A 24,799-nucleotide genomic window follows, 5' to 3' on the forward strand; every position below is an offset into this window, starting at 1 on the left:
AGGTAAAGGATGTGGTAGGCAAATTTTTCTCCCTTGTGTGGCCTTCAGATTATTACCCACTTCTGGTCTTAGGTGGTTAGTGATAACACAATAATGAGAGGCACATGATCAATTAGAAGAGATTTCAGTGCCTTGGGGCAATTGGTGAAGGTATCAGGAACTCAAGTTGTGGTCTCCATCTCTCTGACATGAGCAATGGATAAGGGAATATATAGGAAGAGTCAACAGGTCAATTCATGGCTCCAGGACTAGTGTTGTTGACAGGGCTTTGGGTTCTATGATCGTGGCTTGGAATACAAAGCATCAGAGCTAAGAGAAAATAATGGGATGCATTTGCCATAGAGGGGGAAAAGAATTCTGGGGGAGCAGTAGGCAGGGCTCATTGATACAGCTTTAAAGATTTGAAGGAGGAAGTGTTAATCTCATGCTTGCCTGTAACAAAAAGTGGGGCAGCACACCAGGGACAGAGGGATGGAGTGCTATAGTAAGGGCTCCCAGTTTGTTGCCCTGAGTCAAGCCAGGGAGGATGCACTGGGGCACCCCAAAGGAATCAAGGGGGATTCACCTCAGAGGGTGACATCCCTCTGAAGGGTGACATCCCAGCTGAAGTGTCACTGTGCCAATGTGTGCAGCTTGGGCAACAAACAAGATTAATTAAGAGCCACTGTGTTGCTGGAAAACTATGATGTAGTGGCTATTACTGAAACTTGGTGAGATGATTCCCATGACTGGAATGTAGGGATAGATGGGTTCAGGCTTGTTAGGAAGGACAAGCAAGGTAGGAGGGGAGGAGGTATTGCCCTCTACATCAGTGACCAACTGGAACAGATGGAGCTCCACCTTGGGAAGGACAACAAACTGGTTGAGTGTATATGGGTTAAGATTGAAGGAAAGGAGGGAGAAGGTGATGTTACAGTAAGGGTCTGCTACAGGCCACCTGACCAGCACAGCCAAGCAGATGAGGCACTCCAAAAGCAGATAGATGAGGCTTTGTGTTCACAGGCCCTGGTCCTTGTGGGTGATTTCAACCACCCTGACAATTGCTGGAGGGACAACACAGCAAGGCATCAGCAATCCAGGATGTTCCTAGAATGCATAGATGACAACTTCCTCCTCCAAATGGTAGAGGAACCAACAAGAAAAGGTGCTATGCTGGACCTTGTTCCCACCAACAGGGAAGGGCTGGTAATCAATGTGAGGCTCAGGGACAACTTTAGTTGCAGTGATCACAAAGTGTTTGAATTTAAGATCCTCAGAGCATCTAGGAAAATGGATGCCAAGCTTACAACCCTGGACTTCAGGTGTGCAGACTTTGATAACTTCAGGGATCTGCTGGCCTAAGTACCGTGGGACAAAGCCCTAGAGGGAAGGGGGGCCCAGGGCAGCTGGTCAATATTCAAAGATCAGCTTTCCATGTCCAGGAGGAAAGTATATTGACAAAGAGGAAGGCAAGAAAGAATGCTAGGGTACCTGCCTGGATATACAAGGAGCTCCTGGACACATTATCACACAAAAAGAAAAATTACAAGGAATGGGAGAAAGGACATCTAGAATAGGGAGGCATATGAGGAAGCTGTACGAGCAGCAGTGGACCAGGTTAGAAAAGCCAAAGCTCAGCTAGAACTAAATCTAGCCAGGGAGATCAAGGGGAATAGCAAAAAAAAAATGTCTATAGGTATATTAACAGCAAAAGGAAGGCTAGAGAAGGTGTGGGGCCCCTCAGAAAAGAAACAGGTGAAGTAGTGACAACTGCTATGGAGAAGGCTGACGTTCTCAAAGACTTCTTGACCTCAGTCTTCACTGGAAAGGGCTCCAGCCACACTCCTCAAGTCACAGAATACAATGGCAAGGGTTAGAAGGAAGAACTGACCATTGTAAATGAAGATCAGGTTGGTGACCATCTGAAGAACCTGAAAGTGTACAAGTCCACGGGACCTGATGAGATACTCCCACAGGTACTGAGGGAACTGGGGAAATGGTTGCTAAACTGCTACTATATTACAAAAGTCATGGCAATCTGGTGAAGTCCCCACTGACTGGAAAAGAAGAAACATAATGCCCATTTTCAAAAAGGGAAAGAAGGAAGATCCAGGAACTATAGGCCAGTCATTCCCACCTCTGTGCCCAGTAAGATCATGGAGCAGATCTTCCTGGAGGCACTGCTTCAGTAGAACAATAATGAAGAGGTGCTGGGTATAATCAACACAGCTTAAAAAAAGGGCAAATCATGGCTGAAAACCCTTGTGGCCTTCTATGACAAGTCCACACCCTGAATATACAAGGGAAGAGCAACAAATATCATTTCCCTGAACCTGAGCAAAGCCTTCAATATTGTCCCACATAACATCCTGGTCTCCAAGATGGTGAAACATGGGTTTGATGGATGGACGAGACAGCGGATAAAGAAATGGCTTAATGTCTGTACCCAAGAAGTGCCTGTCAACGGGTGTGAGTCCAAACGGAGGCCAGAGAAAACTGGAGTGCCTCAAGGATAAGCATAAAGGAGGACAGAATTAGATTGGAACTTCAGAATTTCCTCATGATAAGGGTGGTGAGATACAGGAAGAGGTTGCCCAGAAAGGTGTTGGAAGCCCCATCCCTGTAAAAATTTTAATACCAGTCTGGACTGCACTCTGAGCAACCTGATGAAGAAAGAGGAGTCTCTCTCCATGGCAGGGGGGTTAGAACTGGAAGAGAATAAAGTTCCCTGCCAGACCCAAAAATTATTTGGTTTTATAACCCTGAGCACTTTACACAAATGTGGCAACACCAAGCACCAGATTTCCGCCGACCCAACTTCTCTGTCTGCACAGAGCCTTCTCGCAGCTGCTGGGGGCATATCTGGCTCTTCTGACGTGATCCTTCTCAGGAGAAAACTTGGGCTTCTCATCTGAGTGCTTGGAAAGAGGCTCCATGACCTTCATGTCACGGGCATGAAGGAAAATGAATGAGGAAATGAAACAAGAGTGTTGATGAAATCCAAAAAGCATCCCGAGCCTTTGGGGAGGATCTTTTGGTGTAGAGGTGAGTGTGCTGGAAAATTACTGCCCCTGTGCAGTGACGGTGGGCCTGGGGCTGTGCAGGAGCAGTATAAAAGCGGGCCCTGCTCCTCACTCTCTCATCCACTCCTCTTGCCTCTCTCGTGTGGGCACAAAGGTGAGTATGAAAGCCTTTCTCCCTCTTCTCCTTGTCCTCCTCCAGCGTATATCAGCTCATAGCTGCCCCTCAATAGTGGACGGGGTCTTGGAACTGCTTGTCATGGGAGAGGGAAGGGAGCAGCAGATGAAGCGTGGTCAGAGGCTTGGACTTGGTTAGGCATCTCCAGAGCTATGGGTGAGACATGGATCTCCTTGAGCTTGGCTGCTATTAGAAGGGTTCTTTTAGGGCTCAGGAGAAGATGAAGCCTGTGGAGCTCGCTCGGAAACTTCCAGCTCTCACCTCCAACTTGTGAATTCTCTCCCTCTTGTTGGTGTGACAGACCACTCCTTACCTACGTCTCCTGCTCAGCTTTCCCCTCCTCTTTCTCCCAGGTGCACCTCCAGCCCAGGACATGTCCTGCTACACTCGCTGTCTGCCATGCCGGCCCTGCGGCCCGACCCCGCTGGCCAACAGCTGCAACGAGCCCTGTGTCAGGCAGTGCCAGGACTCCTCCGTCGTCATCCAGCCCTCCCCCGTGGTGGTGACCCTGCCGGGACCCATCCTCAGCTCCTTCCCGCAGGACACCAACGTGGGCTCCTCCACCTCCGCTGCCGTTGGCAGCATCCTCAGCTCTCAGGGAGTGCCCATCAACTCCGGGGGCTTTGGCCTTGGGGGCTTTGGCCTTGGGGGCTATGGTCTTGGGGGCTTTGGCAGTGGCTACTGTGGCAGCAGGTGCCTGCCCTGCTAAAGTCTGGAGATGGCCTTGATCAGGGCTCATCATGACCCAGAAGGTGCTGAGCAACCCCAGCCTCCCTTGCAAAAGGACACGGATGCCTTGGGCTCTGGCAAAGCACAGCCCACGCCTGCCTTTCCCTCTCACTCCCCTCCCTCCTATCCCTCTGCTTCTCTTTCCTTCTTCTCTTGTGCTCCTCAGGGCTCTGATCAACACAAAGCCAGCCCAGGAAACACCTGCTGGCCCTGCTCTCTCTGAGGGTCAGGCAGGTGGATACTGCCTGGATCTCCACCACAACCATCGCATGGAGCCTCTCACCTCTCCTGGGTGCTCCCTGCACTCAGAGTGTCCTTGTTTCCTTCTCTTGACTCATTAAAGTTTTGCTGCATCACAGCCCGTGCCCCTGAGTTATCATTTTTTCTCCAGCAGATACTCTCCCAGGATGCCCAGGGATGCAGATGTGGCTCAGGTGTGGGGAGGGTCTCTTGAGGGATGGTTTTGCAGTGGCTCTCGATGCTCGGTTGCTCTTGATACGATTAGCCATGCTTAGAGCGACGCCCTGCTTTCTGGACTTTCCCACCTACTCCAGCAACCGCATTTGGAGTGTCCGTTTCTGGAGGTCTCGACTCAGGAACAAAAAAAAAAAAGTTGGGACTCTTGGAGCAGGCGCAGAGGAGGGCCACAAAGGTGATCAGATTGATGGAGCACCACCCCTCTGAAGAAAGGCTGAGAGAGTTGGCATTGTTCAGCTTTAGGTAGAGAAGGCTCCAAGGACACCTTACAGCAGCCTTCCAGTGCCTGAAGGGGCTACAGGAGAGCTGGGGAGGTGGCCCTGAAAAGTTGTGGCTGCCACATCTGTGTTAAGTGCTCAAGGTCGTCTTCGATGGGTCTTTGAGCAATCTTGTCCGGCTGAAGTTGTCCCTGTCCTTGGCAGGCACATTACAACAGGATGGTCTTCAAGGTCCCTTCCAATCCATTCAATGCTTCTACGATTCTCCAGACTCAGTTATCAGTTCCCTCAGTTTCTCCTCATAAGCTTTGTGCTCTAGACCCTTCACCATCTCCCTTGCCCTTCCTTGGAGACATTCCAGAATCCCATTATGGTTTTCTTGGCCCTTCTTTTGGGCTGCTGCTTGCCACAGGCTGAGGAACTCGTGGGGGGACTTGATCAGAGCTACCAAACCGGCACTTACTCAGGGCTCTGGGCAGCCACGTGTCACTGTCCTTCCCCTTTTCAGCGTGTAATTGGACTAAAACTTGATTAAAAGATTAAAACTTGATTCAAGAATTCAAGATGAAAGAGGTTTAAGGAATCAATTCAAAGACCAAGATACATTTATATAGTATGCAGAGATCTACTGATTGATCTATAGTTTGCACCTCAGAGTGCTCTTTCTACTAGCATAAAACCTTATCTACCCGTTCCCACTGGAGGCACCTGGTGCCAGGACATTTCAGCGTCCAGATGGCAAATTCGTTAAGTTATTTACAGCTCTTTATTCTCCTTCAGGGTCAGGCAGTTCACAAAACTCCTCTAATCCACAAAGCTGATCTTCTGCTGTTCTCCTACAGTTTACTTTCTATGTTGTCCTGGTTTGGGCCAGGATAAAGATAATAGTTTGTCTTGTGCTTTTGCTTTCAGCTAAGTCTCTTGTATGTAGCTGCACGTGCTGAAATTAACAGCAAGTTTCTCAGTCAGTGTCTGCTTCTGGGACTGATAACGCTCGATGTTTATAGTTACTGCTAGAGACTGGTGTGCAGAACCAAGGACACTGCTCAGTTCTGAGGAACCTTTTGCCCTTTGGAAGGAGAGGAGTGAAGAGGTCACACCTGAAGCCCTCCTTTGGGGAGGACCGGACAAGATAAATGACCAAAATTGACCAGAGTATTCCATCCCGTAGACATCATACTCAGTATAAATTTGAGGGATCACGAGGGTCTAAACCCTTCCTTCTCCCTTCTTCCTTCTCTTCCTGCTTCTCTTTCTTTGCCTGTCCCTGTTTGCTTTGGCATCCTGGGAGGATTCCCATCCGTTCCTCTGCCTGTGGTCCTGATCCGTGCCAGCCTGGATCTGTGTGTTCCTGCCTCCAGCTCCCGACGGCTGCTGACCCCAGGAGTCCAGCCTGGACTTTCCCAGGGCTGCCCTGCAGTCACGGTGGGGACGTGAAAGATACTGGGGGGGTGGGGGGGGGAGGAACATGGTATCAATTTTCCTGCATATTAGTATATATTTAGTAATTTTTTCCTTTTCATCATTACTGTTTTATTAAAGCTGTGTAGTTTAGTTTCCAACCCATAAGTCTCTCTCCCTTATTCTCTCTCCTTTCTTCATCAGGGAGTGGAGGGGCATTAATAGACAGCATCTGTTACTCGGTTTCATTGCCGGGCCAATGTTAAACCCTGACAGATTTATTGGCGCCCAACGTGGTGCTCGAGTTAATTAGCTCAGTCACGGTTTAACATTGGCCCGGCAGCTAAGCCAAATGACACGTGTGCAGGTGATTTTCATCCCCTTTCTGCAAAGCAGGGCCAGACTGCTTGTAGTGGTTGCTTTGGAAGACGAATCCCTTAATACTAAATGTCCCCTCTGCTTCCTCCTTGTTTCTCTTGCAGAGCACAATGTCCCATGGGATGGAATATCCCTTGGGTGAGTCTCACTCATCACTCAGCAGGCTGTGTCATCTCACAGCCTCTTGCCTGTCCCCAGCCTCCTGTCTTTTGGGAGCGAGGTTGCAGACGCAGCCTTGCTGCTTTGCAAGCCCTACTCCGCTAAAGCCAAAGACTTGATGTGTTATCAGAACTGTTCCAGCTACAGCCACACAGCACAGCACTGTGATGGCTGCTATGGGGAATGCTTCTTCCATCCAGGTCAGGCCCAACACAGGCACAACAACCAGTGCAAAACCAGAACACCCTCCCAGAACCTCCCTTGAGCAACATCTGTCTGCTGGGCATTATTGGGAAATCATCTGCAAGAGAAAGGATAACACATAGGCAGGGGCTGGGATGCAGCAGAATTTTAATGAGTCAAAAGAAGGAAACAAGTTCTGTCGGAGTGGAGGTCACAAGATGGGGGTGGACAAAGGGCAAACGGAATCTGTGCAACACAGGGGTGGCAGAGATCCTGGCAGGTGTCCTTCCATGTGCTCCACAGCGGGAGCAGGGTCAGCAGGTCCTCCCTGGTCTGGCTTTGTGTTGCTGAGAGCCCAGGGGAGCCCCAGAGAAGAAGGGCATGAGAGGGAAAGGAGAGAGTGGATGGAAGAGGGCAAAGGCAGGCATGGGCCGTGCTTTGGCAGAGCCCAGGCTGGCCCCGTCCTTTTGCAAGGGGGGGGGCGGGGTCGCTCAGCATCTTCCGGGCCATGACGAGTCCTGATCAAGGCCGTCTCCAGACTTTAGCAGGGCAGGCACCTGCTGCCACAGTAGCCACTGCCAAAGCCCCCAAGACCATAGCCCCCAAGGCCATAGCCCCCAAGGCCAAAGCCCCCGGAGTTGATGGGCACTCCCTGAGAGCTGAGGATGCTGCCAACGGCAGCGGAGGTGGAGGAGCCCACGGCGGTGTTCTGCGGGAAGGAGCTGAGGATGGGTCCCGGCAGGGTCACCACCACGGGGGAGGGCTGGATGACGACGGAAGAGTCCTGGCACTGCCTGACACAGGGCTCGTTGCAGCTGTTGGCCAGCGGGGTTGGGCCGCAGGGCCGGCATGGCAGACAGCGAGTGTAGCAGGACATGTCCTGGGCTGGAGGTGCACCTGGGAGAAAGAGGAGGGGAAAGCTGAGCAGAAGGGAGGGTGAGGAGGAACATGTCAGCCAACCATGAGAGAGACCCTTACATTAATTCCAAAGGAGTCCTGCCAAATGTGACAAAGCCTAGAAGGAACTCCTCCTAGGTAATAGCTCAGGAGACATCTCAACAAAGCCTCAGCCTCTCTCCATGCCACACTGCCTGCACTCATCTTTTTCCCGAGACAGACATCTCTATCCCCCAGAGTAGGACAAGTGTACAGCTTTGTGCTGAGAAATGCCAAATAAAGAAGGGGAAGAGGAGGTGTAGGAAAAGGAAGACAAAAGCGCTCCAAACTCACCTTCTTCTCAAGGAGATGGAGTTGAGTGGAGTGGATGGGAGAGTGAGGAGCAGGGCCCGCTTTTATACTGCTCCTGCACTGCCCCAGGCCCACAGTCACTGCACAGGGGCAGTGATTTTCCAGCACACTCACCTCCACACCAAAAGATCCTCCCCAAAGGCTCGGGATGCTTTTTGGATTTCATCAACACTCTTGTTTCATTTCCTCATTCATTTTCCTTCATGCCCGTGACATGAAGGTCATGGAGCCTCTTTCCAAGCACTCAGATGAGAAGCCCAAGTTTTCTCCTGAGAAGGATCACGTCAGAAGAGCCAGATATGCCCCCAGCAGCTGCGAGAAGGCTCTGTGCAGACAGAGAAGTTGGGTCGGCGGAAAACTGGTGCTTGGTGTTGTTTTTAACTCTCTCGGAATACATCTAGGAATTACTAGCAAATTCCTCCCTGGCAGCTCATCCCTCCTTCTGCCTCTAGGATGCTGCCTTTTGACGTCACTGCTCTGCCATGACTGGCCAAAGCAGGTCACCTTAAACATCTGTGTGTTTTCATGAGTACTGGCCTCATTTCGTTTCTTGCTCCTGCACCAGCAGGTGACTTAGGTGCTGGTCTTGGACTGCAGGCTTTCTCAGGTGTGGCAGCCAAGGCAGTCCTTGATTCCCATGTTCACAACCACTTTTTCCCTCTGAGGGGCATTTATGCATCACCTGTCTCTTGCCCATGAAAGAATCATAGGATCCTGGAGGTTGGCAGGGACCTCTTCAGATCCTCTGCTCCAAAACAACCCCATTCAAAGCCATCACAGCCCTTCAAAGACAACCATGGCCAGCCAAGTCCCATCAATCTCTCAGTACCCACAAAGATGGAGAAGCCAGAGCCTGACTGTCAGACCTCAAACAGGGCTTTACCTCCCCCTCACACTAACAGAGCCTCTTTTTATGTCTCATTGGACTTTCTCTTCTTTCATCTGCGATGCCATCCCCTCTGTTGACAGGAGAGGACTCAGGTGGCTCTGGCTCCGTGATCTTCACTCCCACTTTAGCTCTTGCAGCCATTGTGATGAAGTGTGCCCCAGGGACTTCTCTCTTCCAGGGGGAACAAGCCCACCTCTCACAGCACCTCCTGCCTCAGGGGCTCCAGTCCCTTCCCGGGCTCTGTGGCCCTTTGCTAAACGTGCACCAGTCTGGCCGTGCCTCTCTCATTCCATGGAGTCACAGAGGCCGGAACTGGGCAGAGCAGGGATCAGCTTTACAAGCTGGAGACGTGGGCACCTGGGAACCTCATGCAAATCGTGGGTCAGGGCAGTCCCTGGTCTCAGTTCCAGAGGGGAATGAAGGGACTGAGAGCAGCCGTCTGGAGAAGGGCTCAAGGATACTGGTGGATGAAAAGCTGAACATGAGCTGGCAACCTGTGCTCACAGAGCAGAAAGCCAGACTTGTGCTGGGACACTTTCAGAGCAGAGTGGTCAGGAGGTGGAGGGAGGGGATCCTGCCTCTCTACTCCAGGCTGGTGAGGCCCCAGCTGGAGCAGGGTGTCCAGCTCTGCGCTCTGAAGCAGAGGGCAGACGTGGAGCTGGTCAAGCAGGTGCAGAGGAGGGCTGTAAGGCTGCTCAGAAGGATGTCAAACTCTCCTGTGAGGTCAGGCTGAGAGAAAATTGTGGTTGTTCAGCCTGGAGAAGGACACGCTCTGGGGAGACCTTATTTCAATGCCTTTCAATGCTTAAAGGAGGCTTTTAAGAAATGTGGGACAGATTGCTTAGTGGGGCCTGTTGCAACAGTCATGGCAGAAATGAGGAAATGAAATGTCAGCATTGATGGAATCCAAAACACAACCGGTGCCATTGGGGAGGATCTTTTGGTGTGGAGGTGAGTCTGCTGGAAAATTACTGCCCCTGTGCAGTGACGGTGGGCCTGGGGCTGTGCAGGAGCAGTATAAAAGCGGGCCCTGCTCCTCACTCTCTCATCCACTCCTCTTGCCTCTCTCGTGTGGGCACAAAGGTGAGTATGAAAGCCTTTCTCCCTCTTCTCCTTGTCCTCCTCCAGCGTATATCAGCTCATAGCTGCCCCTCAATAGTGGACGGGGTCTTGGAACTGCTTGTCATGGGAGAGGGAAGGGAGCAGCAGATGAAGCGTGGTCAGAGGCTTGGACTTGGTTAGGCATCTCCAGAGCTATGGGTGAGACATGGATCTCCTTGAGCTTGGCTGCTATTAGAAGGGTTCTTTTAGGGCTCAGGAGAAGATGAAGCCTGTGGAGCTCGCTCGGAAACTTCCAGCTCTCACCTCCAACTTGTGAATTCTCTCCCTCTTGTTGGTGTGACAGACCACTCCTTACCTACGTCTCCTGCTCAGCTTTCCCCTCCTCTTTCTCCCAGGTGCACCTCCAGCCCAGGACATGTCCTGCTACACTCGCTGTCTGCCATGCCGGCCCTGCGGCCCGACCCCGCTGGCCAACAGCTGCAACGAGCCCTGTGTCAGGCAGTGCCAGGACTCCTCCGTCGTCATCCAGCCCTCCCCCGTGGTGGTGACCCTGCCGGGACCCATCCTCAGCTCCTTCCCGCAGGACACCAACGTGGGCTCCTCCACCTCCGCTGCCGTTGGCAGCATCCTCAGCTCTCAGGGAGTGCCCATCAACTCCGGGGGCTTTGGCCTTGGGGGCTTTGGCCTTGGGGGCTATGGTCTTGGGGGCTTTGGCAGTGGCTACTGTGGCAGCAGGTGCCTGCCCTGCTAAAGTCTGGAGATGGCCTTGATCAGGGCTCATCATGACCCAGAAGGTGCTGAGCAACCCCAGCCCCCCTTGCAAAAGGACACGGATGCCTTGGGCTCTGGCAAAGCACAGCCCACGCCTGCCTTTCCCTCTCACTCCCCTCCCTCCTATCCCTCTGCTTCTCTTTCCTTCTTCTCTTGTGCTCCTCAGGGCTCTGATCAACACAAAGCCAGCCCAGGAAACACCTGCTGGCCCTGCTCTCTCTGAGGGTCAGGCAGGTGGATACTGCCTGGATCTCCACCACAACCATCGCATGGAGCCTCTCACCTCTCCTGGGTGCTCCCTGCACTCAGAGTGTCCTTGTTTCCTTCTCTTGACTCATTAAAGTTTTGCTGCATCACAGCCCGTGCCCCTGAGTTATCATTTTTTCTCCAGCAGATACTCTCCCAGGATGCCCAGGGATGCAGATGTGGCTCAGGTGTGGGGAGGGTCTCTTGAGGGATGGTTTTGCAGTGGCTCTCGATGCTCGGTTGCTCTTGATACGATTAGCCATGCTTAGAGCGACGCCCTGCTTTCTGGACTTTCCCACCTACTCCAGCAACCGCATTTGGAGTGTCCGTTTCTGGAGGTCTCGACTCAGGAACAAAAAAAAAAAGTTGGGACTCTTGGAGCAGGCGCAGAGGAGGGCCACAAAGGTGATCAGATTGATGGAGCACCACCCCTCTGAAGAAAGGCTGAGAGAGTTGGCATTGTTCAGCTTTAGGTAGAGAAGGCTCCAAGGACACCTTACAGCAGCCTTCCAGTGCCTGAAGGGGCTACAGGAGAGCTGGGGAGGTGGCCCTGAAAAGTTGTGGCTGCCACATCTGTGTTAAGTGCTCAAGGTCATCTTCGATGGGTCTTTGAGCAATCTTGTCCGGCTGAAGTTGTCCCTGTCCTTGGCAGGCACATTACAACAGGATGGTCTTCAAGGTCCCTTCCAATCCATTCAATGCTTCTATGATTCTCCAGACTCAGTTATCAGTTCCCTCAGTTTCTCCTCATAAGCTTTGTGCTCTAGACCCTTCACCATCTCCCTTGCCCTTCCTTGGAGACATTCCAGAATCCCATTATGGTTTTCTTGGCCCTTCTTTTGGGCTGCTGCTTGCCACAGGCTGAGGAACTCATGGGGGGACTTGATCAGAGCTACCAAACCGGCACTTACTCAGGGCTCTGGGCAGCCACGTGTCACTGTCCTTCCCCTTTTCAGCGTGTAATTGGACTAAAACTTGATTAAAAGATTAAAACTTGATTCAAGAATTCAAGATGAAAGAGGTTTAAGGAATCAATTCAAAGACCAAGATACATTTATATAGTATGCAGAGATCTACTGATTGATCTATAGTTTGCACCTCAGAGTGCTCTTTCTACTAGCATAAAACCTTATCTACCCGTTCCCACTGGAGGCACCTGGTACCAGGACATTTCAGCGTCCAGATGGCAAATTCGTTAAGTTATTTACAGCTCTTTATTCTCCTTCAGGGTCAGGCAGTTCACAAAACTCCTCTAATCCACAAAGCTGATCTTCTGCTGTTCTCCTACAGTTTACTTTCTATGTTGTCCTGGTTTGGGCCAGGATAAAGATAATAGTTTGTCTTGTGCTTTTGCTTTCAGCTAAGTCTCTTGTATGTAGCTGCACGTGCTGAAATTAACAGCAAGTTTCTCAGTCAGTGTCTGCTTCTGGGACTGATAACGCTCAATGTTTATAGTTACTGCTAGAGACTGGTGTGCAGAACCAAGGACACTGCTCAGTTCTGAGGAACCTTTTGCCCTTTGGAAGGAGAGGAGTGAAGAGGTCACACCTGAAGCCCTCCTTTGGGGAGGACCGGACAAGATAAATGACCAAAATTGACCAGAGTATTCCATCCCGTAGACATCATACTCAGTATAAATTTGAGGGATCACGAGGGTCTAAACCCTTCCTTCTCCCTTCTTCCTTCTCTTCCTGCTTCTCTTTCTTTGCCTGTCCCTGTTTGCTTTGGCATCCTGGGAGGATTCCCATCCGTTCCTCTGCCTGTGGTCCTGATCCGTGCCAGCCTGGATCTGTGTGTTCCTGCCTCCAGCTCCCGACGGCTGCTGACCCCAGGAGTCCAGCCTGGACTTTCCCAGGGCTGCCCTGCAGTCACGGTGGGGACGTGAAAGATACTGGGGGGGTGGGGGGGGGAGGAACATGGTATCAATTTTCCTGCATATTAGTATATATTTAGTAATTTTTTCCTTTTCATCATTACTGTTTTATTAAAGCTGTGTAGTTTAGTTTCCAACCCATAAGTCTCTCTCCCTTATTCTCTCTCCTTTCTTCATCAGGGAGTGGAGGGGCATTAATAGACAGCATCTGTTACTCGGTTTCATTGCCGGGCCAATGTTAAACCCTGACAGATTTATTGGCGCCCAACGTGGTGCTCGAGTTAATTAGCTCAGTCACGGTTTAACATTGGCCCGGCAGCTAAGCCAAATGACACGTGTGCAGGTGATTTTCATCCCCTTTCTGCAAAGCAGGGCCAGACTGCTTGTAGTGGTTGCTTTGGAAGACGAATCCCTTAATACTAAATGTCCCCTCTGCTTCCTCCTTGTTTCTCTTGCAGAGCACAATGTCCCATGGGATGGAATATCCCTTGGGTGAGTCTCACTCATCACTCAGCAGGCTGTGTCATCTCACAGCCTCTTGCCTGTCCCCAGCCTCCTGTCTTTTGGGAGCGAGGTTGCAGACGCAGCCTTGCTGCTTTGCAAGCCCTACTCCGCTAAAGCCAAAGACTTGATGTGTTATCAGAACTGTTCCAGCTACAGCCACACAGCACAGCACTGTGATGGCTGCTATGGGGAATGCTTCTTCCATCCAGGTCAGGCCCAACACAAGTGTGTTAAGAACCAGTGCAAAACCAGAACACCCTCCCAGAACCTCCCTTGAGCAACATCTGTCTGCTGGGCATTATTGGGAAATCATCTGCAAGAGAAAGGATAACACATAGGCAGGGGCTGGGATGCAGCAGAATTTTAATGAGTCAAAAGAAGGAAACAAGTTCTGTCGGAGTGGAGGTCACAAGATGGGGGTGGACAAAGGGCAAACGGAATCTGTGCAACACAGGGGTGGCAGAGATCCTGGCAGGTGTCCTTCCATGTGCTCCACAGCGGGAGCAGGGTCAGCAGGTCCTCCCTGGTCTGGCTTTGTGTTGCTGAGAGCCCAGGGGAGCCCCAGAGAAGAAGGGCATGAGAGGGAAAGGAGAGAGTGGATGGAAGAAGGCAAAGGCAGGCATGGGCCGTGCTTTGGCAGAGCCCAGGCTGGCCCCGTCCTTTTGCAAGGGGGGGGGGCGGGGTCGCTCAGCATCTTCCAGGCCATGACGAGTCCTGATCAAGGCCGTCTCCAGACTTTAGCAGGGCAGGCACCTGCTGCCACAGTAGCCACTGCCAAAGCCCCCAAGACCATAGCCCCCAAGACCATAGCCCCCAAGGCCATAGCCCCCAAGGCCAAAGCCCCCGGAGTTGATGGGCACTCCCTGAGAGCTGAGGATGCTGCCAACGGCAGCGGAGGTGGAGGAGCCCACGGCGGTGTTCTGCGGGAAGGAGCTGAGGATGGGTCCCGGCAGGGTCACCACCACGGGGGAGGGCTGGATGACGACGGAAGAGTCCTGGCACTGCCTGACACAGGGCTCGTTGCAGCTGTTGGCCAGCGGGGTTGGGCCGCAGGGCCGGCATGGCAGACAGCGAGTGTAGCAGGACATGTCCTGGGCTGGAGGTGCACCTGGGAGAAAGAGGAGGGGAAAGCTGAGCAGAAGGGAGGGTGAGGAGGAACATGTCAGCCAACCATGAGAGAGACCCTTACATTAATTCCAAAGGAGTCCTGCCAAATGTGACAAAGCCTAGAAGGAACTCCTCCTAGGTAATAGCTCAGGAGACATCTCAACAAAGCCTCAGCCTCTCTCCATGCCACACTGCCTGCACTCATCTTTTTCCCGAGACAGACATCTCTATCCCCCAGAGTAGGACAAGTGTACAGCTTTGTGCTGAGAAATGCCAAATAAAGAAGGGGAAGAGGAGGTGTAGGAAAAGGAAGACAAAAGCGCTCCAAACTCACCTTCTTCTCAAGGAGATGGAGTTGAGTGGAGTGGATGGGAGAGTGAGGAGCAGGGCCCGCTTTTATACTGCTCCTGCACTGCCCCAGGCCCACAGTCACTGCACAGGGGCAGTGATTTTCCAGCACACTCACCTCCACACCAAAAGATCCTCCCCAAAGGCTCAGGATGCTTTTTGGATTTCATCAACACTCTTGTTTCATTTCCTCATTCATTTTCCTTCATGCCCGTGACATGAAGGTCATGGAGCCTCTTTCCAAGCACTCAGATGAGAAGCCCAAGTTTTCTCCTGAGAAGGATCACGTCAGAAGAGCCAGATATGCCCCCAGCAGCTGCGAGAAGGCTCTGTGCAGACAGAGAAGTTGGGTCGGCGGAAAACTGGTGCTTGGTGTTGTTTTTAACTCTCTCGGAATACATCTAGGAATTACTAGCAAATTCCTCCCTGGCAGCTCATCCCTCCTTCTGCCTCTAGGATGCTGCCTTTTGACGTCACTGCTCTGCCATGACTGGCCAAAGCAGGTCACCTTAAACATCTGTGTGTTTTCATGAGTACTGGCCTCATTTCGTTTCTTGCTCCTGCACCAGCAGGTGACTTAGGTGCTGGTCTTGGACTGCAGGCTTTCTCAGGTGTGGCAGCCAAGGCAGTCCTTGATTCCCATGTTCACAACCACTTTTTCCCTCTGAGGGGCATTTATGCATCACCTGTCTCTTGCCCATGAAAGAATCATAGGATCCTGGAGGTTGGCAGGGACCTCTTCAGATCCTCTGCTCCAAAACAACCCCATTCAAAGCCATCACAGCCCTTCAAAGACAACCATGGCCAGCCAAGTCCCATCAATCTCTCAGTACCCACAAAGATGGAGAAGCCAGAGCCTGACTGTCAGACCTCAAACAGGGCTTTACCTCCCCCTCACACTAACAGAGCCTCTTTTTATGTCTCATTGGACTTTCTCTTCTTTCATCTGCGATGCCATCCCCTCTGTTGACAGGAGAGGACTCAGGTGGCTCTGGCTCCGTGATCTTCACTCCCACTTTAGCTCTTTCAGCCATTGTGATGAAGTGTGCCCCAGGGACTTCTCTCTTCCAGGGGGAACAAGCCCACCTCTCACAGCACCTCCTGCCTCAGGGGCTCCAGTCCCTTCCCGGGCTCTGTGGCCCTTTGCTAAACGTGCACCAGTCTGGCCGTGCCTCTCTCATTCCATGGAGTCACAGAGGCCGGAACTGGGCAGAGCAGGGATCAGCTTTACAAGCTGGAGACGTGGGCACCTGGGAACCTCATGCAAATCGTGGGTCAGGGCAGTCCCTGGTCTCAGTTCCAGAGGGGAATGAAGGGACTGAGAGCAGCTGTCTGGAGAAGGGCTCAAGGATACCGGTGGATGAAAAGCTGAACATGAGCTGGCAACCTGTGCTCACAGAGCAGAAAGCCAGACTTGTGCTGGGACACTTTCAGAGCAGAGTGGTCAGGAGGTGGAGGGAGGGGATCCTGCCTCTCTACTCCAGGCTGGTGAGGCCCCAGCTGGAGCAGGGTGTCCAGCTCTGCGCTCTGAAGCAGAGGGCAGACGTGGAGCTGGTCAAGCAGGTGCAGAGGAGGGCTGTAAGGCTGCTCAGAAGGATGTCAAACTCTCCTGTGAGGTCAGGCTGAGAGAAAATTGTGGTTGTTCAGCCTGGAGAAGGACACGCTCTGGGGAGACCTTATTTCAATGCCTTTCAATGCTTAAAGGAGGCTTTTAAGAAATGTGGGACAGATTGCTTAGTGGGGCCTGTTGCAACAGTCATGGCAGAAATGAGGAAATGAAATGTCAGCATTGATGGAATCCAAAACACAACCGGTGCCATTGGGGAGGATCTTTTGGTGTGGAGGTGAGTCTGCTGGAAAATTACTGCCCCTGTGCAGTGACGGTGGGCCTGGGGCTGTGCAGGAGCAGTATAAAAGCGGGCCCTGCTCCTCACTCTCTCATCCACTCCTCTTGCCTCTCTCGTGTGGGCACAAAGGTGAGTATGAAAGCCTTTCTCCCTCTTCTCCTTGTCCTCCTCCAGCGTATATCAGCTCATAGCTGCCCCTCAATAGTGGACGGGGTCTTGGAACTGCTTGTCATGGGAGAGGGAAGGGAGCAGCAGATGAAGCGTGGTCAGAGGCTTGGACTTGGTTAGGCATCTCCAGAGCTATGGGTGAGACATGGATCTCCTTGAGCTTGGCTGCTATTAGAAGGGTTCTTTTAGGGCTCAGGAGAAGATGAAGCCTGTGGAGCTCGCTCGGAAACTTCCAGCTCTCACCTCCAACTTGTGAATTCTCTCCCTCTTGTTGGTGTGACAGACCACTCCTTACCTACGTCTCCTGCTCAGCTTTCCCCTCCTCTTTCTCCCAGGTGCACCTCCAGCCCAGGACATGTCCTGCTACACTCGCTGTCTGCCATGCCGGCCCTGCGGCCCGACCCCGCTGGCCAACAGCTGCAACGAGCCCTGTGTCAGGCAGTGCCAGGACTCCTCTGTCGTCATCCAGCCCTCCCCCGTGGTGGTGACCCTGCCGGGACCCATCCTCAGCTCCTTCCCGCAGGACACCAACGTGGGCTCCTCTACCTCCGCTGCCGTTGGCAGCATCCTCAGCTCTCAGGGAGTGCCCATCAACTCCGGGGGCTTTGGCCTTGGGGGCTTTGGCCTTGGGGGCTATGGTCTTGGGGGCTTTGGCAGTGGCTACTGTGGCAGCAGGTGCCTGCCCTGCTAAAGTCTGGAGATGGCCTTGATCAGGGCTCATCATGACCCAGAAGGTGCTGAGCAACCCCAGCCCCCCTTGCAAAAGGACACGGATGCCTTGGGCTCTGGCAAAGCACAGCCCACGCCTGCCTTTCCCTCTCACTCCCCTCCCTCCTATCCCTCTGCTTCTCTTTCCTTCTTCTCTTGTGCTCCTCAGGGCTCTGATCAACACAAAGCCAGCCCAGGAAACACCTGCTGGCCCTGCTCTCTCTGAGGGTCAGGCAGGTGGATACTGCCTGGATCTCCACCACAACCATCGCATGGAGCCTCTCACCTCTCCTGGGTGCTCCCTGCACTCAGAGTGTCCTTGTTTCCTTCTCTTGACTCATTAAAGTTTTGCTGCATCACAGCCCGTGCCCCTGAGTTATCATTTTTTCTCCAGCAGATACTCTCCCAGGATGCCCAGGGATGCAGATGTGGCTCAGGTGTGGGGAGGGTCTCTTGAGGGATGGTTTTGCAGTGGCTCTCGATGCTCGGTTGCTCTTGATACGATTAGCCATGCTTAGAGCGACGCCCTGCTTTCTGGACTTTCCCACCTACTCCAGCAACCGCATTTGGAGTGTCCGTTTCTGGAGGTCTCGACTCAGGAACAAAAAAAAAAAGTTGGGACTCTTGGAGCAGGCGCAGAGGAGGGCCACAAAGGTGATCAGATTGATGGAGCACCACCCCTCTGAAGAAAGGCTGAGAGAGTTGGCATTGTTCAGCTTTAGGTAGAGAAGGCTCCAAGGACACCTTACAGCAGCCTTCCAGTGCCTGAAGGGGCTACAGGAGAGCTGGGGAGGTGGCCCTGAAAAGTTGTGGCTGCCACATCTGTGTTAAGTGCTCAAGGTCATCTTCGATGGGTCTTTGAGCAATCTTGTCCGGCTGAAGTTGTCCCTGTCCTTGGCAGGCACATTACAACAGGATGGTCTTCAAGGTCCCTTCCAATCCATTCAATGCTTCTATGATTCTCCAGACTCAGTTATCAGTTCCCTCAGTTTCTCCTCATAAGCTTTGTGCTCTAGACCCTTCACCATCTCCCTTGCCCTTCCTTGGAGACATTCCAGAATCCCATTATGGTTTTCTTGGCCCTTCTTTTGGGCTGCTGCTTGCCACAGGCTGAGGAACTCGTGGGGGGACTTGATCAGAGCTACCAAACCGGCACTTACTCAGGGCTCTGGGCAGCCACGTGTCACTGTCCTTCCCCTTTTCAGCGTGTAATTGGACTAAAACTTGATTAAAAGATTAAAACTTGATTCAAGAATTCAAGATGAAAGAGGTTTAAGGAATCAATTCAAAGACCAAGATACATTTATATAGTATGCAGAGATCTACTGATTGATCTATAGTTTGCACCTCAGAGTGCTCTTTCTACTAGCATAAAACCTTATCTACCCGTTCCCACTGGAGGCACCTGGTACCAGGACATTTCAGCGTCCAGATGGCAAATTCGTTAAGTTATTTACAGCTCTTTATTCTCCTTCAGGGTCAGGCAGTTCACAAAACTCCTCTAATCCACAAAGCTGATCTTCTGCTGTTCTCCTACAGTTTACTTTCTATGTTGTCCTGGTTTGGGCCAGGATAAAGATAATAGTTTGTCTTGTGCTTTTGCTTTCAGCTAAGTCTCTTGTATGTAGCTGCACGTGCTGAAATTAACAGCAAGTTTCTCAGTCAGTGTCTGCTTCTGGGACTGATAACGCTCGATGTTTATAGTTACTGCTAGAGACTGGTGTGCAGAACCAAGGACACTGCTCAGTTCTGAGGAACCTTTTGCCCTTTGGAAGGAGAGGAGTGAAGAGGTCACACCTGAAGCCCTCCTTTGGGGAGGACCGGACAAGATAAATGACCAAAATTGACCAGAGTATTCCATCCCGTAGACATCATACTCAGTATAAATTTGAGGGATCACGAGGGTCTAAACCCTTCCTTCTCCCTTCTTCCTTCTCTTCCTGCTTCTCCTTCTTTGCCTGTCCCTGTTTGCTTTGGCATCCTGGGAGGATTCCCATCCGTTCCTCTGCCTGTGGTCCTGATCCGTGCCAGCCTGGATCTGTGTGTTCCTGCCTCCAGCTCCCGACGGCTGCTGACCCCAGGAGTCCAGCCTGGACTTTCCCAGGGCTGCCCTGCAGTCACGGTGGGGACGTGAAAGATACTGGGGGGGTGGGGGGGGGAGGAACATGGTATCAATTTTCCTGCATATTAGTATATATTTAGTAATTTTTTCCTTTTCATCATTACTGTTTTATTAAAGCTGTGTAGTTTAGTTTCCAACCCATAAGTCTCTCTCCCTTATTCTCTCTCCTTTCTTCATCAGGGAGTGGAGGGGCATTAATAGACAGCATCTGTTACTCGGTTTCATTGCCGGGCCAATGTTAAACCCTGACAGATTTATTGGCGCCCAACGTGGTGCTCGAGTTAATTAGCTCAGTCACGGTTTAACATTGGCCCGGCAGCTAAGCCAAATGACACGTGTGCAGGTGATTTTCATCCCCTTTCTGCAAAGCAGGGCCAGACTGCTTGTAGTGGTTGCTTTGGAAGACGAATCCCTTAATACTAAATGTCCCCTCTGCTTCCTCCTTGTTTCTCTTGCAGAGCACAATGTCCCATGGGATGGAATATCCCTTGGGTGAGTCTCACTCATCACTCAGCAGGCTGTGTCATCTCACAGCCTCTTGCCTGTCCCCAGCCTCCTGTCTTTTGGGAGCGAGGTTGCAGACGCAGCCTTGCTGCTTTGCAAGCCCTACTCCGCTAAAGCCAAAGACTTGATGTGTTATCAGAACTGTTCCAGCTACAGCCACACAGCACAGCACTGTGATGGCTGCTATGGGGAATGCTTCTTCCATCCAGGTCAGGCCCAACACAGGCACAACAACCAGTGCAAAACCAGAACACCCTCCCAGAACCTCCCTTGAGCAACATCTGTCTGCTGGGCATTATTGGGAAATCATCTGCAAGAGAAAGGATAACACATAGGCAGGGGCTGGGATGCAGCAGAATTTTAATGAGTCAAAAGAAGGAAACAAGTTCTGTCGGAGTGGAGGTCACAAGATGGGGGTGGACAAAGGGCAAACGGAATCTGTGCAACACAGGGGTGGCAGAGATCCTGGCAGGTGTCCTTCCATGTGCTCCACAGCGGGAGCAGGGTCAGCAGGTCCTCCCTGGTCTGGCTTTGTGTTGCTGAGAGCCCAGGGGAGCCCCAGAGAAGAAGGGCATGAGAGGGAAAGGAGAGAGTGGATGGAAGAGGGCAAAGGCAGGCATGGGCCGTGCTTTGGCAGAGCCCAGGCTGGCCCCGTCCTTTTGCAAGGGGGGGGGCGGGGTCGCTCAGCATCTTCCGGGCCATGACGAGTCCTGATCAAGGCCGTCTCCAGACTTTAGCAGGGCAGGCACCTGCTGCCACAGTAGCCACTGCCAAAGCCCCCAAGACCATAGCCCCCAAGGCCATAGCCCCCAAGGCCAAAGCCCCCGGAGTTGATGGGCACTCCCTGAGAGCTGAGGATGCTGCCAACGGCAGCGGAGGTGGAGGAGCCCACGGCGGTGTTCTGCGGGAAGGAGCTGAGGATGGGTCCCGGCAGGGTCACCACCACGGGGGAGGGCTGGATGACGACGGAAGAGTCCTGGCACTGCCTGACACAGGGCTCGTTGCAGCTGTTGGCCAGCGGGGTTGGGCCGCAGGGCCGGCATGGCAGACAGCGAGTGTAGCAGGACATGTCCTGGGCTGGAGGTGCACCTGGGAGAAAGAGGAGGGGAAAGCTGAGCAGAAGGGAGGGTGAGGAGGAACATGTCAGCCAACCATGAGAGAGACCCTTACATTAATTCCAAAGGAGTCCTGCCAAATGTGACAAAGCCTAGAAGGAACTCCTCCTAGGTAATAGCTCAGGAGACATCTCAACAAAGCCTCAGCCTCTCTCCATGCCACACTGCCTGCACTCATCTTTTTCCCGAGACAGACATCTCTATCCCCCAGAGTAGGACAAGTGTACAGCTTTGTGCTGAGAAATGCCAAATAAAGAAGGGGAAGAGGAGGTGTAGGAAAAGGAAGACAAAAGCGCTCCAAACTCACCTTCTTCTCAAGGAGATGGAGTTGAGTGGAGTGGATGGGAGAGTGAGGAGCAGGGCCCGCTTTTATACTGCTCCTGCACTGCCCCAGGCCCACAGTCACTGCACAGGGGCAGTGATTTTCCAGCACACTCACCTCCACACCAAAAGATCCTCCCCAAAGGCTCGGGATGCTTTTTGGATTTCATCAACACTCTTGTTTCATTTCCTCATTCATTTTCCTTCATGCCCGTGACATGAAGGTCATGGAGCCTCTTTCCAAGCACTCAGATGAGAAGCCCAAGTTTTCTCCTGAGAAGGATCACGTCAGAAGAGCCAGATATGCCCCCAGCAGCTGCGAGAAGGCTCTGTGCAGACAGAGAAGTTGGGTCGGCGGAAAACTGGTGCTTGGTGTTGTTTTTAACTCTCTCGGAATACATCTAGGAATTACTAGCAAATTCCTCCCTGGCAGCTCATCCCTCCTTCTGCCTCTAGGATGCTGCCTTTTGACGTCACTGCTCTGCCATGACTGGCCAAAGCAGGTCACCTTAAACATCTGTGTGTTTTCATGAGTACTGGCCTCATTTCGTTTCTTGCTCCTGCACCAGCAGGTGACTTAGGTGCTGGTCTTGGACTGCAGGCTTTCTCAGGTGTGGCAGCCAAGGCAGTCCTTGATTCCCATGTTCACAACCACTTTTTCCCTCTGAGGGGCATTTATGCATCACCTGTCTCTTGCCCATGAAAGAATCATAGGATCCTGGAGGTTGGCAGGGACCTCTTCAGATCCTCTGCTCCAAAACAACCCCATTCAAAGCCATCACAGCCCTTCAAAGACAACCATGGCCAGCCAAGTCCCATCAATCTCTCAGTACCCACAAAGATGGAGAAGCCAGAGCCTGACTGTCAGACCTCAAACAGGGCTTTACCTCCCCCTCACACTAACAGAGCCTCTTTTTATGTCTCATTGGACTTTCTCTTCTTTCATCTGCGATGCCATCCCCTCTGTTGACAGGAGAGGACTCAGGTGGCTCTGGCTCCGTGATCTTCACTCCCACTTTAGCTCTTGCAGCCATTGTGATGAAGTGTGCCCCAGGGACTTCTCTCTTCCAGGGGGAACAAGCCCACCTCTCACAGCACCTCCTGCCTCAGGGGCTCCAGTCCCTTCCCGGGCTCTGTGGCCCTTTGCTAAACGTGCACCAGTCTGGCCGTGCCTCTCTCATTCCATGGAGTCACAGAGGCCGGAACTGGGCAGAGCAGGGATCAGCTTTACAAGCTGGAGACGTGGGCACCTGGGAACCTCATGCAAATCGTGGGTCAGGGCAGTCCCTGGTCTCAGTTCCAGAGGGGAATGAAGGGACTGAGAGCAGCCGTCTGGAGAAGGGCTCAAGGATACTGGTGGATGAAAAGCTGAACATGAGCTGGCAACCTGTGCTCACAGAGCAGAAAGCCAGACTTGTGCTGGGACACTTTCAGAGCAGAGTGGTCAGGAGGTGGAGGGAGGGGATCCTGCCTCTCTACTCCAGGCTGGTGAGGCCCCAGCTGGAGCAGGGTGTCCAGCTCTGCGCTCTGAAGCAGAGGGCAGACGTGGAGCTGGTCAAGCAGGTGCAGAGGAGGGCTGTAAGGCTGCTCAGAAGGATGTCAAACTCTCCTGTGAGGTCAGGCTGAGAGAAAATTGTGGTTGTTCAGCCTGGAGAAGGACACGCTCTGGGGAGACCTTATTTCAATGCCTTTCAATGCTTAAAGGAGGCTTTTAAGAAATGTGGGACAGATTGCTTAGTGGGGCCTGTTGCAACAGTCATGGCAGAAATGAGGAAATGAAATGTCAGCATTGATGGAATCCAAAACACAACCGGTGCCATTGGGGAGGATCTTTTGGTGTGGAGGTGAGTCTGCTGGAAAATTACTGCCCCTGTGCAGTGACGGTGGGCCTGGGGCTGTGCAGGAGCAGTATAAAAGCGGGCCCTGCTCCTCACTCTCTCATCCACTCCTCTTGCCTCTCTCGTGTGGGCACAAAGGTGAGTATGAAAGCCTTTCTCCCTCTTCTCCTTGTCCTCCTCCAGCGTATATCAGCTCATAGCTGCCCCTCAATAGTGGACGGGGTCTTGGAACTGCTTGTCATGGGAGAGGGAAGGGAGCAGCAGATGAAGCGTGGTCAGAGGCTTGGACTTGGTTAGGCATCTCCAGAGCTATGGGTGAGACATGGATCTCCTTGAGCTTGGCTGCTATTAGAAGGGTTCTTTTAGGGCTCAGGAGAAGATGAAGCCTGTGGAGCTCGCTCGGAAACTTCCAGCTCTCACCTCCAACTTGTGAATTCTCTCCCTCTTGTTGGTGTGACAGACCACTCCTTACCTACGTCTCCTGCTCAGCTTTCCCCTCCTCTTTCTCCCAGGTGCACCTCCAGCCCAGGACATGTCCTGCTACACTCGCTGTCTGCCATGCCGGCCCTGCGGCCCGACCCCGCTGGCCAACAGCTGCAACGAGCCCTGTGTCAGGCAGTGCCAGGACTCCTCCGTCGTCATCCAGCCCTCCCCCGTGGTGGTGACCCTGCCGGGACCCATCCTCAGCTCCTTCCCGCAGGACACCAACGTGGGCTCCTCCACCTCCGCTGCCGTTGGCAGCATCCTCAGCTCTCAGGGAGTGCCCATCAACTCCGGGGGCTTTGGCCTTGGGGGCTTTGGCCTTGGGGGCTATGGTCTTGGGGGCTTTGGCAGTGGCTACTGTGGCAGCAGGTGCCTGCCCTGCTAAAGTCTGGAGATGGCCTTGATCAGGGCTCATCATGACCCAGAAGGTGCTGAGCAACCCCAGCCCCCCTTGCAAAAGGACACGGATGCCTTGGGCTCTGGCAAAGCACAGCCCACGCCTGCCTTTCCCTCTCACTCCCCTCCCTCCTATCCCTCTGCTTCTCTTTCCTTCTTCTCTTGTGCTCCTCAGGGCTCTGATCAACACAAAGCCAGCCCAGGAAACACCTGCTGGCCCTGCTCTCTCTGAGGGTCAGGCAGGTGGATACTGCCTGGATCTCCACCACAACCATCGCATGGAGCCTCTCACCTCTCCTGGGTGCTCCCTGCACTCAGAGTGTCCTTGTTTCCTTCTCTTGACTCATTAAAGTTTTGCTGCATCACAGCCCGTGCCCCTGAGTTATCATTTTTTCTCCAGCAGATACTCTCCCAGGATGCCCAGGGATGCAGATGTGGCTCAGGTGTGGGGAGGGTCTCTTGAGGGATGGTTTTGCAGTGGCTCTCGATGCTCGGTTGCTCTTGATACGATTAGCCATGCTTAGAGC

General features: G+C 52.7%; 7 protein-coding genes across 7 annotated transcripts; 4 read left to right on the forward strand and 3 right to left on the reverse strand.

The window, feature by feature from the left end:
- Positions 1 to 3,262: 3,262 nt before the first annotated feature.
- LOC139788512 (feather keratin 1-like) lies at positions 3,263 to 4,264 on the forward strand. Its single transcript, XM_071728518.1, has one exon. The coding sequence runs from the start codon at positions 3,551 to 3,553 to the stop codon at positions 3,884 to 3,886; it is 336 nt and encodes a 111-aa protein (XP_071584619.1). The 5' UTR covers positions 3,263 to 3,550; the 3' UTR covers positions 3,887 to 4,264.
- A 2,609-nt stretch (positions 4,265 to 6,873) lies between these two features.
- Positions 6,874 to 8,037, reverse strand: LOC139788377 (feather keratin 1-like). The gene is made up of 2 exons (XM_071728293.1): positions 7,953 to 8,037; positions 6,874 to 7,619 (listed from the first exon to the last, which is right to left on the reverse strand). Exon 2 carries the CDS (start codon positions 7,597 to 7,599, stop codon positions 7,264 to 7,266), a length of 336 nt encoding a protein of 111 aa, XP_071584394.1. The 5' UTR covers positions 7,600 to 7,619; positions 7,953 to 8,037; the 3' UTR covers positions 6,874 to 7,263.
- A 2,006-nt stretch (positions 8,038 to 10,043) lies between these two features.
- LOC139788550 (feather keratin 1-like) lies at positions 10,044 to 11,050 on the forward strand. The gene has a single exon (XM_071728592.1). It carries the CDS (start codon positions 10,337 to 10,339, stop codon positions 10,670 to 10,672), a length of 336 nt encoding a protein of 111 aa, XP_071584693.1. The 5' UTR covers positions 10,044 to 10,336; the 3' UTR covers positions 10,673 to 11,050.
- Positions 11,051 to 13,991: 2,941 nt separating this feature from the next.
- Positions 13,992 to 14,841, reverse strand: LOC139788375 (feather keratin 1-like). The gene is made up of 2 exons (XM_071728291.1): positions 14,757 to 14,841; positions 13,992 to 14,423 (listed from the first exon to the last, which is right to left on the reverse strand). The coding sequence occupies exon 2, from the start codon at positions 14,401 to 14,403 to the stop codon at positions 14,053 to 14,055; it is 351 nt and encodes a 116-aa protein (XP_071584392.1). The 5' UTR covers positions 14,404 to 14,423; positions 14,757 to 14,841; the 3' UTR covers positions 13,992 to 14,052.
- A 1,928-nt stretch (positions 14,842 to 16,769) lies between these two features.
- On the forward strand, positions 16,770 to 17,854 carry LOC139788551 (feather keratin 1-like). The gene has a single exon (XM_071728594.1). The coding sequence runs from the start codon at positions 17,141 to 17,143 to the stop codon at positions 17,474 to 17,476; it is 336 nt and encodes a 111-aa protein (XP_071584695.1). The 5' UTR covers positions 16,770 to 17,140; the 3' UTR covers positions 17,477 to 17,854.
- A 2,608-nt stretch (positions 17,855 to 20,462) lies between these two features.
- LOC139788382 (feather keratin 1-like) lies at positions 20,463 to 21,626 on the reverse strand. The gene is made up of 2 exons (XM_071728298.1): positions 21,542 to 21,626; positions 20,463 to 21,208 (listed from the first exon to the last, which is right to left on the reverse strand). The coding sequence occupies exon 2, from the start codon at positions 21,186 to 21,188 to the stop codon at positions 20,853 to 20,855; it is 336 nt and encodes a 111-aa protein (XP_071584399.1). The 5' UTR covers positions 21,189 to 21,208; positions 21,542 to 21,626; the 3' UTR covers positions 20,463 to 20,852.
- A 2,005-nt stretch (positions 21,627 to 23,631) lies between these two features.
- On the forward strand, positions 23,632 to 24,639 carry LOC139788552 (feather keratin 1-like). The gene has a single exon (XM_071728595.1). The coding sequence runs from the start codon at positions 23,926 to 23,928 to the stop codon at positions 24,259 to 24,261; it is 336 nt and encodes a 111-aa protein (XP_071584696.1). The 5' UTR covers positions 23,632 to 23,925; the 3' UTR covers positions 24,262 to 24,639.
- The last annotated feature ends 160 nt before the right edge of the window (positions 24,640 to 24,799 follow it).

The sequence above is a fragment of the Heliangelus exortis genome, chromosome 29 (assembly GCF_036169615.1).
Source record: "Heliangelus exortis chromosome 29, bHelExo1.hap1, whole genome shotgun sequence".
In the NCBI taxonomy this organism is placed as follows: Eukaryota; Metazoa; Chordata; class Aves; order Apodiformes; family Trochilidae; genus Heliangelus; species Heliangelus exortis.